Source organism: Amblyomma mixtum, chromosome 4 (assembly GCF_055824585.1).
Source record: "Amblyomma mixtum isolate Tamu chromosome 4, ASM5582458v1, whole genome shotgun sequence".
Lineage (NCBI taxonomy): Eukaryota > Metazoa > Arthropoda > Arachnida > Ixodida > Ixodidae > Amblyomma > Amblyomma mixtum.
The window spans coordinates 111,182,363-111,197,463 of record NC_143015.1 but is presented as its reverse complement, the minus strand read 5'-3'; the positions used below and the strand labels follow the sequence as shown (position 1 = coordinate 111,197,463).

At 48.4% G+C, this 15,101-nt stretch overlaps 2 protein-coding genes across 5 annotated transcripts in view; one reads left to right on the top strand and one right to left on the bottom strand.

Annotated features, from left to right (window-relative positions):
- The window catches only part of LOC149347881 (UNC93-like protein MFSD11), a 51,365-nt gene extending 41,664 nt beyond the window's left edge, over positions 1–9,701 (bottom strand). For all 4 annotated transcript variants that reach the window (XR_016292684.1, XM_089587586.1, XM_089587584.1 and 1 more), the window contains exon 1: positions 9,337–9,701. Coding sequence is in view for 3 of the 4 variants with exons in the window: in XM_089587586.1 (XP_089443712.1) it covers positions 9,337–9,423 (87 nt within the window). In the remaining variant the exon portion in view is untranslated. The remainder of the gene's footprint in view (positions 1–9,336) is intronic.
- A 264-nt stretch (positions 9,702–9,965) lies between these two features.
- Positions 9,966–13,311, top strand: Dlic (dynein light intermediate chain). Its single transcript, XM_089587583.1, has one exon. It carries the CDS (start codon positions 10,107–10,109, stop codon positions 11,625–11,627), a length of 1,521 nt encoding a protein of 506 aa, XP_089443709.1. The 5' UTR covers positions 9,966–10,106; the 3' UTR covers positions 11,628–13,311.
- Positions 13,312–15,101: the final 1,790 nt, after the last annotated feature.

Below are 15,101 nucleotides of genomic sequence, written 5' to 3'. Positions count from 1 at the left end.
CAAGAAAAAAGAGCTGTATCGTAGCGGTACTCACGTATGGGGCAGAAACGTGGAGGCTAACAAAGAGGGTTCAGCTTAAAGGGGTGGAGACACCAAATTTTGAAGCTATAAAAAGCCTGCTATGGGATTCCTATGTATGCAAGGGCAGTCATAGCCAGGTGTTGGACGCAACAAACGTTTAAAAAATATTTTAATTCGGTTCCAAAGATTACCTAAATGCTCACTCTCACGATCTAGACCCATCGCTAGCGCCATCAACCATGACGTCACAAGGGGTGTAGAAAAATAAAGTTTTAGTGACGTCATGCCAAAATACAGTGACGTACGATGAGCGGGGCACAGCCGCGTGAGCGCAGTCGACGCACCAGCGAGCCGCGTTTGCTGCTAACCGCCACTCGCTCGGTTTGCGGCGCGCCGTTGCGAACAGCGTCGCAACGTCCGATTGCAGCTCGTTGCCTGCGTCCGGCCTGCTAGATGTCAACGGCGGGCCGCTCGCGGCAACAACGACGGGAAGCGGCAGCCAATGCGAGCGCGGAGAGCGGCAGCGTCATGATGACATAGGGCGCACTCCTTGGAGCCGGGCGGCCTGCGCCAGTCTTCGTGCCGAACGCCGGCATCTGAAGAACGCGATAGTATTGTTTGTTCACGTTCATAGCAAACCCTGGGATATATGAATATCAAAAATGCATCGTTTCTGACGATCGTTGGCAAATACCGAGTTCCTGGTAGAAGTGATGACTGCGATGCAAGCAAATTTCATCCCATAGCCGGTTTTGTGCTGCTGCTACCTGGTGCGGTTCGCCTGCCGTCTGCTAGCTACGTTGCTGAAGACGTCGTGGAAATCGAGCATATATTTTATTATGGGACGAGTTCACAGTAAAGGGGTGCCGAGCGGAGCACGTTTCTGAGCGCTGGCCAGTCCCGAAGCGCCCTCAGCTGCGGAGTCGATATGCGAAAGCAGCTAGGCCTAGCGACGACTAGGGCAGTCTGGGACCAGCGCGCAGGTCGTCGGCCGGCGTTGCCGCAGGCAGTGTCGCTGCCGAAAGATCCACTTTTAGCACAGTCATGCTGTCGTATCTCGAATCTAGAAAGCATCCTTTCTGGTAGCATGGCTGTTTTGTATTTTCTTGTGCGGACGTGAAGTACGCCGAGTCTGCCGGCCGGTAGGTCAGCCTGGATACCGTCTGCCGACGTCATAAAAGCGAGCTAAAGAGTGTTCTTGACGTAAATAATAAACCATGGGACAAGAAATGTGAAAAAAGTGGCATTTTTGAGGATCGCTGACCAATACTGAGCTGCTAGTAGAGGTAACAACTGTGATATGAGCAAATTTCTCACAACCGCGCCTAGCAGCTGCCGCTGGCGCGACGTCGGGGTCCGGCTCGCCTGGCGCCCGCTAGCTCCGCTGCCGAAGGCGTCGAGGAGATTGACCATACTATTATTTTATTGTGAGATGATTCTGTTAACACTACAGCTATTTGTGAAAAGTAGGCCTTTCATTATAGCGCAGGCGACTTCCGAAGCGCCGGCCGCTTGCTAAACAGGCTATAGGCCTAGCGACGACCACGGCAGCCAGGCAGCAGCAGAGCTCGTCACCCGGAGCGCCCGCGAGCGGTGCCGTTGCCGAAAGCTCCCAACATAAGCAGACATGCTTTGTCGCTGCTCGAGTATAGCTGGCAGTTCTGATAACAAGGCGATCTTGTCTTTTCTTGTGATATTTGTACACCATCCCAAGCAGCGCTCAGGTACTGCTGCACGGCAGCGAAGTGTGACACCGGTTGTGGGCGCAGCTTGGGTACAGGGGCGCAGCGATGCTTACTGGCATTTTGCAAAGTGTTTCGCATCCTCACGCGAACCTTCGAAGGCGATATTAGCGTGCGAACAAAAAAAAAGTCGATGTCCTCACTCGTTGGAATCAGATCTGTCAGAATCCGAGCTGCTGGGACTAGACGTGCAGTTGTTTGTTTTCATATGCGCTGGTCAGCACGTGTGCGGGAAAGCAGACGATGCAGCAGTAGGTGCGTCACAACTTTTGTGGGCCCACGTGACCAAGCGAAGCAGTTGATCTTCCCCCTCTGTGACGTCACTGTACAACTCGGCGTTCCGAAACCGAAACCGAAAATCGTTCACCTAAAAATGCTATAATAAATTATTCACTGTGAATATATGAATCTTTGAGTGTGTATCATGCTTCCTGGAGCCATAAGAAACGTTTGAAACTAAGAACGCGCGAACCACAAATTTGGTGTCTCCACCCCTTTAAGGACAACGCAGTGAGCTATGGAAAGAAAAGGCAGAGTGGGTGAGGAAACAAACGTGGGTTAATGACATCCTGGTTGAAATAAAGAGGAAGAAATGGGCTTGGGCAGGGCATGTAAGGCGAAGGCAAGATAGCACAGCTCCTTAAGGACGGAACGGATTCCAAGAGAAGGCAAGCGCAGCAGGGGGCGGCAGACAGTTAGGTGGGCGGATGAGACTAACAAGTCTGCGGGGATAGGGTAGCCACAGCTGGCACAGGCCAGGGTTAATTGGAGAGATAAGGGAGAGAGAGCCCTTTGCCCTGCAGTAAGCGGTGTCAGGCTGATGTTGATTATGACGTGTACCCAATGCGAATGTTCTTGCTCCAGTACAGACACGACAAAAACAGACCCTCCAGCGTGATTCCATGCAGTGCAAGAAACACGCTCCTCGTGTATACAGTCAGTGTATACGTGACGGTACGCGATCTGGGGCAAGGTCGGTTAGGAGGACGTCACGAACGACCTCGTCTAACGGTATACTGATCCCAGAGCGGATATTGCGTCGGCTATACGGGAACTATCACATGGGGGTTACCCGCAGCACGTGTTTTCCGACACCGAAGGCTGCACATAATTGCGGATGCTCCTATATACCGCGCCATGTAAGACATTACCGTAAGACAGTTGCAAGCCTGACCGACCCGAAAATCTATCCTATCCCCTTTTACACCCATTACAGGCGCAAACGGCTTTATGCAGTGGTCCAAGGTTCTTGAGAACGAAGTCTCAGGTTGGATACCCGCTTGCATCAACCACGTTCAGATCAGGGGCTCAAAGCAAAAAGAAAAAAAGCCCGTTAACTGCAATCTCGGAGTACGTTTAAAAAAAGGACCCCTGAGGTAGCGGAGAAAATTAATTCCGAGCCCTACGTCAAGACGCTTTTCACAGCCAGTAAAGTATTTTTGGGGAGTAAAAACCACAATATACTCCTTTGTCCGCCACTACCTCAAAGCCTGTAGAATATTTTTGGGAGTAAAAACCACATTATACTCCTTTGTCCGCCGTTGCCTCACAGCCCGTACAGTATTTTGGGAGTAAAAACCACATTATACTCCATTAACCGCCGTTGCCTCGGCTTTAAAGCAGAGGTAACGGCGGACAAAGGAGTATACTTGTCCCAGCAGCGTAATCTGATTGCACTGCAGTGCCCTGCAATCACTTTGCGGGCCTCCAATAAGACTGAAATCGTGAAATTTTCGATAACGACGCTCTCTGCTTCGCTTGCGCGTGACGAGATAACATAAGCATCGCTGATGAGATACCAACGCACAATGTATGTATATGAACGGAATCGGATTCTTCCGGACCGTACCTGTAACGAGGCAAGTGCACTGACGAAACACTCCTTATCACCTCTTCACCTCATTTTTTTTTCTCCCAGACCAGCTATCTTGGCAGTGGGCGTACTCAATAGAAAGCGATAGTATTTACGAATACGGGGGCGTTATCGATCAGAAAATGTGTCGCACGCGCGTCTGCCTCCTGAAGTAGGTGTAGCCCATTTTCCGAGTGTTCGTGGCAAGGACGATCCACGAGAGTGGCGGCGGTGATCCTACTAAATGAAGGTCACCTTCTGAAAATTGCAGTGGAATACTACTAAAACGAACTGCAGGTATAACCATATTAAAAAGCGCTGAAAAGACGAAGACTGAGATAAGTACAACAACACGTGTTGTTGTGCTTGTCTCAGTGTAGTCTCAGTCTAGTCTAGCCTCAGTCTAGCCTCAGTCTAGCCTCAGTCTAGCCTAGTCTAGCCTCAGTCTAGCCTCAGTCTAGCCTAGTCTAGCCTCAGTCTAGCCTCAGTCTAACCTAGTCTAGCCTAGTCTAGCCTAGTCTAGCCTCAGTCTAGCCTCAGTCTAGTCTCAGTCTAGTCTCGGTCGTCTTTTTCGCGCTGTTTAATATGGATAGCAACCAACTCGACCCGCTTTCTGTTCTTCTAAATGCAGGTAAAAAGCCCCGCCGCGGTGGCTCAGTGGTTATGGTGCTCGGCTGCTGACCCGAAAGACGCGGGTTCGATCCCGGCCGCGGCGGCTGAATTTCTTGAAGGCCCGTGTGCTGTGCGATGCCAGTGCACGTTAAAGAACCCCAGGTGGTCGAAATTTCCGGAGCCCTTCACTACGGCGTCTCTCATAGCCTCAGCCGCTTTGGGACGTTAAACCCCAATAAACCAAACCAAATGCAGGTAAAACCTTAAGGAAATGTTCGCTGAATTGGAATAAGCCCGCCAGTCACTTAGTCTAATGAAGCGATCGAAGTAGTCTGTTGTTAGAACTTTTCTTGTTACCTAAGCACAAGAAAAAATTATAAGCTCTAGAATTTTGATTACTGGCTTGCTTAATAAAGTCAAACATTAAAAAGCTAGTTTCGTTTACTGTTGCGATTGGCTAGCGGAGTAATACAGGACGCCTCAGACCGTGATTTTTTTTTAGAAGACTTCTGATAAGCGTAAACGTTTGGGCAAGTTGGTCAGACATGCTTTGCGAAGACTGGCGCGGCGAAAAACACGACATGTACAGCCCTTGTCAAAAGTTGAGTCCAAGGTCGTTTGCTTCTAAGCCGTGCAGTGTGCTTCTGCAGCATCCGTCGAGCTTGGGAGAACCAGAGGTCGCTATACCTTCACGAGATTTGTAACGCCAGGGCGAGCCACACGGCGCGGACTAGAATAAAACTCCCTTGGTATCTAAACTTTTGACAAAGGGTGTAGATGAATGGGCGCTTGTCTGCGTGTCCTATTCAAGTACCCAGGTGACACCAAATATGGAATGTCATAAAATTGTTGCGTAAGTTGCAGAATTACATTTGAACGTTACGCTAATGTTAATAGTTAACGAACGACGTAATATGTTGAGTGGTAAACATCAGTTTAATGTTCAACCTAAATATTATATTAATGCTGTGTTCAAATTGTTATTTTATTGATGAAATCAGAACTATAATAACATTAGCAATATCTTCAAGCAGTGTGTATGAGAACTTCTCCACTGTGTGCAGAAGCGATGTTTTTCACCTAACAAAAATTTGCAGGTAAACGTCTGAGATGATGCCTGGCATGCAGTTCAAAATTTAATTAGAAAACTTTGCATATTACCTATTAACTCACACGTGTACGAGTTGCATGTATTATGCTGTATTGCAGTGCTAAACTGTCTCCCTCGCCGCCGCGGTGGCTCAGTGGTTATGGTGCTCGGCTGCCGACCCGAAAGACGCGGGTTCGATCCCGGCCGCGGCGGTTGAATTTCTTTGGAGGAGAAATTCTAGAGGCCCGTGTACTGTGCGATGTCAGTGCACGTAAAGAACCCCAGGCGGTCGAAATTTCCGGAGCCCTCCACTAAGGCGTCTCTCATAGCCATAGTCGCTTCGGGACGTTAAACCCCATAAACCAAACCATCGTTGACTGAAGTTGTGTAACATCTCAATCTGCAGAGTAGTCTTGCAGAGTAATTTACCGTTTTAGGGAATGTTGCATACATCTCGTGAAAATCTTTAAAAGACTTCGAAAAAATGTTTTTCCAAGGCTTCTTTGTAACGTATAATAAACGTTCGAAAATACAGGACGTTAAGAACACAGTGATAACGTCTGACCAAAATGAAAATGTAACGTTGTTATAACGTTTCGGTGCTACCTCGGAACTTCTTCCTCCAATGCGCGCGACTAGCAGCCTTCAATCCAACTGCGTAGTCATGCATACCAACCTAAAGCAGATGTGTTGCATGCAGAAGTGCCGCGAGCAAAAGTATGGAGCTGCTGAAGTTTCATAAGCAGCGAAGTTTCGTGGAATAGCTGCACGTCTGCCGAAACGATGTGACTTACGAAACCGCGATATATGTATATCGCATAATAGCTCTCCGACGAGTCTTCTGGTTTCTCTGCTACAAATAAAAAAATAAACTGAAATTCGAATATCCAGTACGTACAACGCTTTTACCCATTGGTGAAAAGAAACTTCAAGTTGCATTTAACTGTACTGTCCTTCGTTTTCGGGCCCTATTTTTTTTCGTAATTCGGGGGGTAAAAATCGGGCGCTACATTACGAGCAGCTCAAATTCAGGTACAAATCCGGTCATTCAACAAAAAAGCTTTATAATTTAAGTTTTTTCAAAACATTTTTTCTCTAGGTCGGTTAGTTTTTTGAGGAAAGGAAATGGCACAGTATCTGTCTCACACCTCGGTGGACACCCGAACTGCGCCATAAGGGAAAGGAAGGGAGGTGGAAGTTAAAAGAGGATAGAGAGAAAGAGGTGCCGTAGTGGAGGGCTCCGGAATAATTTCGACCACCTGGGGATCTTTAACGTGCACTGACATCACACAGCACACGGGCGCCTTCTGCGTTTCGCCTCCATCGAAACGCGGCCGCCACGGTCGGTTCGAACCCGGGAACTCCGGCTCAGTAGCCGAGCGCCCTAACCACTGAGCCACCGCGGAGGGTACATTTTTTCTAGCAATAATAATTTTTGCTATTAGCGCCCGCTTGTGTGCCGTATACGAGACGCTACGCTTTTGCAATTTTCGCACTCAATATAGAAATCACAGCTTGCACATTTCTCTCGATCGTTCTCGCAGCCTTAAGTGTCGTTAGCGTGGTTAGGGTGATCTTCACTGACGTCACAGTGGCCACCATTTCGTGGTACATGAAAAACGGAGAAAGGTCACACACACACACTGCTGAAACCCGGGGAATACGGCAATAGTCGGATACAACTTAAGTCTGCAGTGAAGCTCCGCCCACATTCAGCCTCCGCGCACAGAATTCCTCCACGATAAAAAAGTAGTCCGCTGCTTAAATGTTTCTTGTTATGTAAACAATAAGATCATCACAAGAAAAAAATTATGAGCTCTAGGATTTTGACACGTGGATTGTTTGATATAGTCAAGCATTAAAAATCTCATTTTGTTCACTGTTGTGATTGGCCAGCGCAGTAATGCAGGACGCAGCGGACCGTCGTACTATTGCCAAGTGCCATTTTTTTTTTTAACGTTATGCGCGTGCCGCCTTCAGCGTTGTGCTGTGGTAAATTAGATTCTTCAGAAAATACACTTTCGGACTCGGGGTTTGAGAATTGGGTGAAACCGTGTTGTGTCCGAAAACGAACGGCCCTGTATATTGTACACAAGAAATCATAAGGATTGCTACTATTTAATCGTATTCAGGGAGCTGATCAAAACGTACACGAATTTAAGAAGCAAAATGTAGTTTTCAAGACAAGTTTTTGAACTGCGTGGATTGAAAACAATTCCAACTTGGCAATGAAATATAAGAAATAACCCATTTTAGGAAACTTCGCAGACGTTTACGGATGAACAACACGCGTACGTCCGTACTGCAGCTCCTCAACTAATAATTTTAAATGCAGTATATGTTTTAAACTATAAAGCCTTTCGACACACTGATGGTTTCATGCCACGCTCCTATCGTCTGCCTCCTAATTTCCTCCTTCCGATTCTTTTGGCCGGATCGCTATGCGTATTAGAAGTGCCAAATAAAACGCGACACCTCTACTGAGGGAGACTGCAATACTATAGGAGCCGCTGATTTTGACGTCGAAAATTAGGAGATCGCTTTCTGGAGGTGTTAGTTAACCCGCCTGTATTTCCATTCTAAAAGCTGCTGTCTTCGTGTTCTTGTGTTCACGTTACAGTTGTCCCGTTCCCATTTAATTTGAAAGCCTTTGCGAATACAGTAAGAAGGCGCGAGGCAGGTTGTTCGTTAAATCGAGGATTTCGTTAAACTGCACCTTACCTAACATTTGGTCTCCTGTGAAGGTAGATCCAATTAGTATTGGATACCAAGAGCGAATTTAAGAGCAGAAAAAAATATAAGGGAAAGGAAAAAAAAACGTAGGCTAGAAAAGAAAGTGATTGCTTTCGTTTATTGGCGCCTGTGTTATTTAACAGCTGTTTCGGCATTCCAGGCAGAGGTCATAACCATGTGTGTATTCCACGTGGGAGACAAATTTAACTGCGTCTGTGCGAATTAACTCGGGTGAAGGTATGTTTTCTAAACGGTTGCCTCGTAGTATTACAGTGTTTTTTTTTTTTTTAATCTCATGTATATTAGGCAACCAGAAAAACCGGTACGGCCATATATCATTCTTATGGCAGTGTCATCTTTCACTTCCACGACAACAAATTTAACAGAGAACTCACTGCAACACAAGAGAAAACAATCAATACCTCGGTATTAACATAATCTTGCTGTACTGCACGATCGCAGTGATTGGAATATACAGTATATATTTATGTCAACACGACCACGATTCTGGTCGACAGACATAGCAAAGGAGGAAGAAACTGTCACTTTGTTTTCTACGATTCCAGCACCTACGGCCCCTTTTCACATACGTCGTGCCTGGCGGGGCCGATCACTGCGAATTAGTCGCAGTTTCATTTCCCGGATATTGCGATAGCAAGCTCAAACACCACTACGTATACATATTCCTTCATGCAGTCCACAATTCGTCCAGGAGACACTTTTTATTCTTCTTCACTCATGTTCATTACCGATATTAGTTTACAAGATCAGTGTAGTGGAAGCGAGTAACGGGACAACGATCTAGCAAGGCAGCGGTGTTTACGACGAAACCGAAACCCAAGGAGGCCCCACGCACGCCCAAGAATGCAGCACAACTTCTAGACAGGTTGCGCGCGGAACAGGCACGTGACAAAAAAAAAAAAAAAGAAACTCGTCTGACACGTTTTAATGGCAACAGGTATGTTGACCGCGCGCACGACCACGGGATTTTGTGCACATTACGATCGCAGAACACTTATAACGACACACGATTCGACCGCTTCAAAGTGCAAAGTGAGATCGGGGTAGATGCGCTGCAGGCCTTTCCATTAGCAGGTGTTTTGTGTCTCTCGCGAAGCGTACGCCTTTGACAGCACCCCGAAATGTAGTTTTGAGATGTCAAGCGCGCGCTCCCCACATGCCTGCAGAAGCGGTAATTACGAAGCGCTGTTTTCGACGCCACAGCAGGTTCAAAGCCTCGCGAAATCGGGAACGATCGAAGCAAATTATTATGCAAGATCCGTTACCTGTATAAGACCGCCCGTCTGGAATGCGGTGAAGATGAACATGAAGGCAAAGCCCAAGAGGATGACGTTGAACATCCGCACGTTCATCGTGGCAGTTTAGTTTCAACAGTACTTGAACGAAATCCAGCGGCGGTGACCGGGTGCGCTTGACCCGAGCAGCTATCAACACGGGAGATGCTCCGCAAACTGATGATCAGGTCGTCGAAGCACAACGGGCAGTCTTTGCTCGTAGGGCATGCCTCCCTGAATGCGGTCGAACGCCTCCAGTCACGATAACACATGCACGCTCGCAACTGCGGCGCCCTGACAAGCTCCCGACACCCTGGCGGCTTGCGACAACTCTGACGCTTCTCGGGACAGAGCGCACTCTTATGAATTGTGCTGTTTTGTTTTGGTTTCAGTTGGTTTTGTTTTGTATTTTTGTCTTGGCTTTGTACTTGGCTTGCTTTCTCAAGTTTTTGTTTCTTTTTAAAACTAGGTTTAAAAATATTTCTGCTGTATACCTTAAAACAAAAAATAGAAGTGGCATTAAATAAAAGATTAAGATATATATATATTTTTGCAGAGTGGTGTGAGCATGGCTGTGAGTCATCATGCTCGCATCGACTTCATTCTGGCTTTGACACTGGTGACACAGCCAGCTAGCCATTGATTTGTGCGCTTTGGCCTGCGGTGCCCGTCGTCCCATCGCTTCGTAAGCAGCAGCTGACAGCATTTTCCCCCTGATCCCTTGACGGTTTGACGGTCCGGGTGACCGGATAACCGTCACCATGGTGAGCAACACCGAAGCAACCGCGACCCAGAACCAGACGGACGGCACGACGAAGGAGGATGACGAGAGGCAGAATATCTGGTCGTCTATCCTCAAGCAAGTACAGGCGAGCCTGCCCAACAAGCTCCCGTCGCACAAGCTCCTACTCGTGCTGGGCGACAACGAATCCGGCAAGACGACCCTTATCGCCAAGATACAGGGCAACGACGACCCCAAAAAGGGTTCGGGCCTCGAATACCACTACCTTTACGTACGCGATGAGTACCGCGAAGATCAGACGCGACTGGGCGTGTGGGTTCTGGACGGGGACCCCTGGCACCGCAACCTTCTCAAGTTTGTGCTCACTGAGGAGACGATTGAGAACACGACCGTGCTTCTGACGGCGTCGATGACGACGCCTTGGACCCTGCTCGATTCGCTGCAGAGTTGGGCCACTCTGCTGGAGGAGCACCTGACGAGGCTGCGCCTTCCGCCCAGCACTGTCGAGAAGAACAGACTGCGGGTCCTCCGGCGCTTCCAGGACTACATCGAGCCTGGGGACGAGATCGAAGGGGTCAGTTCGCCGCTTCGAAGGACCTCCGTCACCGTCGGCGACGACAGCGCTGTGGACGCCGGTCTGCCACTGGGCGACGACACGCTCACCAACAACTTGGGCCTGGATGTCATCGTGGTCATCACCAAGACCGACTACATGAGCACGCTGGAGAAGAACTACGACTTCAAGGACGAGCACTTCGACTTCATCCAGCAGGCGGTGCGCAAGTTCTGCCTGCGCTACGGTGCCGCGCTCTTCTACACCTCGGTGAAGGAGGACAAGAACTGCGACCTGCTCTACAAGTACCTCGTGCACCGCATCTACGGCTTCCCCTTCAAGACTCCCGCGCTCGTGGTCGAGAAGGACGGCGTGTTCATCCCCTCGGGCTGGGACAACGACAAGAAAATCGCCATCCTCTACGAAAACATCACGTCGGCCTCGCCGGACGACCCCTACTCGGAGGTGATCACCAAGCCCATGACCCGCAAGCCGCTCCAGCGGGAGCCCGAGGTTCTGGCCGAGGGCGACCAGGCGTTCCTGGCGCGCCAGCTAGCGCTGCTCAACCAGCAGGCGCCATCGCCCGGGCGGGCCACCGACGCAGCGGCGGCGAGAACACCCGTCGGCGTCCAGAAGTCGGCCGAGCGCCGGCTTCCGGGCTCGCACGGCGTGCCCAGCCCGGGCAAGAAGGAGACCGAGTTCGCCAAGCTGAGCCAGGCGGACGGCGCCAAGGGAGGCAACGAAGGCGTGCTGCAGAACTTCTTCAACAGCCTGCTCAACCGCAAGACGGGGCCCGGGAGCACGCCTATCCGCACGGCCGACAAGTCGCTCATGAGGAACGACGCGGCCGCCGAGCTCGAGCGCATGACCCGCTCCATCGCGAAGAGCAAGGGCCTCGGCCCCGCCGCCGCTGCCTCCCCTGCGGCGCCGGCGCCCGCCACTCCGACCGACGAGGCGCCGCCGTCCAACAATTCCTTCAGCTCGTAGAGAGGAGTGCTCGCTTTCACCTGGACTGGGGTTTTCACGGTTGGATGGCGTGGAGGGCGTTGCTGTTGGAGACAGCTCAAGAACGATGCGGCAAATGCTCCTGAAGGGAGGCCTTCCAGTGTCGCAGTCGCAACCGCCTTGCACCTGCCACGACTGATAGCAGGTGCAAGTCAGTCAGCCGTGATGCCGTGACCGTAGGTTGATGCAGTTGGTTGGAGGGCCTCCACTTAAGGGTATTTGCTGCTTCGTTCTCAGGCTGTATCCAACTGTAGTGGTGAAACGGAATCTGGAGACAGGGATGTTCGGACAGTGCAGTGAAGGACGAGGTGAAGGCTTTGTGGACGAAAAATTAAATCTGTTTGCAAAAGAGGAAAAACAAAAGAAAACAATGTTAGCTCTCTTACAAAACTACGCAGCTTATGAATGCAACAACAGAGAAATACTCGCTCGCATAGGCGTCTAGCTTATGAAAAGTGACAGAAGCTTGCTATGGTTCTAAATCCTTGATATGGAAAAGGCCTCCTCTGTATGCTCCTCGATGCAACATACTGCAGAATGGGCGTGCCTTGTGACAGTTCCTTGGATTTTTTCATTTTTGCAGTTCGAGAAAGTATTGGCGCAGTTGATATTGCACTCTGAACTGGCAAAGCCTCCGCACAGTCTGTTGCACTGTACAACTGTACTACCATCCTTGCCTTCAGATTACGAACTAGCCCACTTGTGTGCTTAGAAGCGCCGTCTGGTACGACACACAGAGGACTGCAATCTGATTGCTTTTTTTGCTGCTGAGCATTGTATCTAACTTTTGCCTGTTGTGCCGGTGCATTGAAAGGCTCAAGTGTCAACACTTGTTCAGTTGTGGCTGTCTAGTTCCCTTTGATGCTGCTTTATTTATGTTTAGTTAAGGTATATTACCTACTCTGCTTCACTGTGCAAATTTGTCAGCTTGGTCTACAAAAAACACTGTTCACATTCCCTTCACAAGATTTCAGTCTTAACACGAGAGATACCGGGTTTTTGCACGTTGGCTGGGAAGCCTCCTCCTCATTGGGCAGCTTACTTTGTGCATGTCACAATGGCGTTGGTTGAGTGGCCAGCATGTAAACACAGTGGAAATAAAATGTTCCAAATTGAGTTTTATGCACACATAAAAATGTCCAGAATATAGTAAAGCTCACTGAGAAGGAAAAGCTTCGCTTTACAGTTTCCGCCATGTTTGAGCAGCATACTATGTTGGGCACTCGAGATATCGGAAAGGTATTTTGACCTACTCTTATTTGAGTTGGTCTACTTGTGCTATGCTTTTTCCAGCATGCACAACATGTTCCGTGTAAAAGCATGTATGTATTTTTGCATGATGGCTTACCGAGAAAACCACATTGTGTTCGGGTACAACTGCATTGCTAAACAGCCAATGAAACTTAATTTTCGTTGTCCTGAAACTTGTGTGTAACATCAAAATGAATCTAGTGGCATTGTAGTAGGCATATTACTCTCCGATTCAAGTGAAAATTGATTTGGTCATTCGGCACGTCAAATAGTGCCTACTGAAATTTTCGGCATCAAGATGTGGCATCAATGAAATTTCATCAAATTTTGGAGACTTTCAACGGTATTGGACGTCATGTGTATATGACTTTTGTAGCGTTATCTTCAGAGGAGTAAAATTTTTGTGAAATTCCTTTATTAGCAAGATATAGCACCTGTTTTATCGTGTTCTAAACATTAGAGACTTTTAGCATAGTACATACTGCCACCGTTACAATGTCCAGCCATTGCACGAGTAGATAGCTTTGAGGGCACCAGATGGCACCAGGTGCTAGCCAACTGCGGGTGCGCCTGCTGCATCTGTACCAATGCATGTGCACACAGATGTTACGTGCTGTGCTAAACGTTCCTATTGTCTGTGCAAAAAATCTGCAGGTCAACTATCATTGCCTTTCGTTTCGTAGTAACTTAGAAATTTTGGTACCGTGTGGAATTCCGCAGCCTCATGCATGCTTGATGCGTAAGCTTCGTTAAGACGTCCCTTTCACGCAAAGGTGCTTACATTTATTTGGACAAGCGGACATGCCGGACTGTTCCGCTTGTGGCATACGAGAGTCTGTGGAGCATGTACAAGTGGTATGTCCAGTATATGCGCGCCAAAGACTAACGTTGGCTGCTTCCTAGAAGCATTTGGACAGCAGGCCACTCTCGGAGGACTTACTGCTTGGCGCTTGGCCACAGGGTTGGCAAGCAGACCCTGGCAATGCGGGCGTTTTCACGTTTTTTGAGTGACGAGGGCCTAGGCTTACGGTTGTGATGCCATCAAATGTGCATGTGCATACTCTCATCGCTCTTGTCGCCACATCGTCGCCCCTCATGACCCCTTTTTTCTCCTCTCTCGTTCTTCAGTGCAGAGTAGCAGGCTAGATATCAGTCGTTCTGCCCAACATCTTTGCCTTCGTTTCATTACATTTATCTGTCTATCGTTGAAGGAAGAAAGAGGTTTTTGATGCTGGCAACTTAGTGTCGAGCTCTGATGCAGGAAGTTTCGGGAACCGTGGACAGAAGAGCGGTGTGGTGGAATCGTGTCTGGCCCTCTTGGTGGTGTCATCAGCTATGTTCACCGCAGATATAATGTGAACTATAACAAATTATCCAAGCATTAACTGCTTCTTGCCATTTGGAAGATAGATTTGCTAGGTGTCATGAGCATTGTGAATTGGACAAATCCAATAGCACTCATGTGCACTTAAAAAACAAGCCAGCTTTTCACTTCGCGAAGCTCAACTGCGCCCACGTCAGAGAGTCGCATAAATACAGTTGAACCCCACAATACAATTTATGGAGGCACCAAATTTTTGGTTGCCACTAAATTGTGTCAGTATATATGTAGGGCCCTTCATTTTAAGGTTTTATCGTTTGCAGGATTTGGAAGGGGTGGGGGGATGTAAAATCTGGAGTTATATTTCAGCTTGATTTAGGGGAAAAATTGGGTTATTTGGTTATGGGGTTAATTTTTGTAGCAAAAGATTAATATCAATGCTATTTTTGTAGTTGCGACAGGAAATTCTCGTTTTGGCTTTTTTCTTTAACTTATTGTATGTTTGCCAAGAAACTAACCAATCAGGTATTTTATTTTTTTGCAAATATATCAGTTAGTTCGTTTCTTTCGTGACCACCCCCATAGTCAGCACATCAGTGTCTGTGCTAGGACTGCCTACTTAAACACAATGTAAACACCTTGATTCAAGATTGCAGCTGCCATTTTAATTTCTGTGTATTGGTGGTCTCCACCTCTAACATGAAGGAGTCAGGCCTGACTCCATGATGGACAAGAGATGAGAGCTGCACCATGCAGGTCACACAGGGAAGTACAGAAGACATCCTCCAGTTCATGGCTTTGTGGGTAGACTGCCAAGAAATTAAGTTCCTTCATGGCTTCCACATTCCGCAACGCAAGCACCTGTACTTGAAGCGAAACGAGTG

Excerpts from the sequence above, each read along its gene's own strand:
- Dlic (XM_089587583.1), top strand. The coding sequence starts at position 10,107 with ATGGTGAGCAACACCGAAGCAACCGCGACCCAGAACCAGACGGACGGC.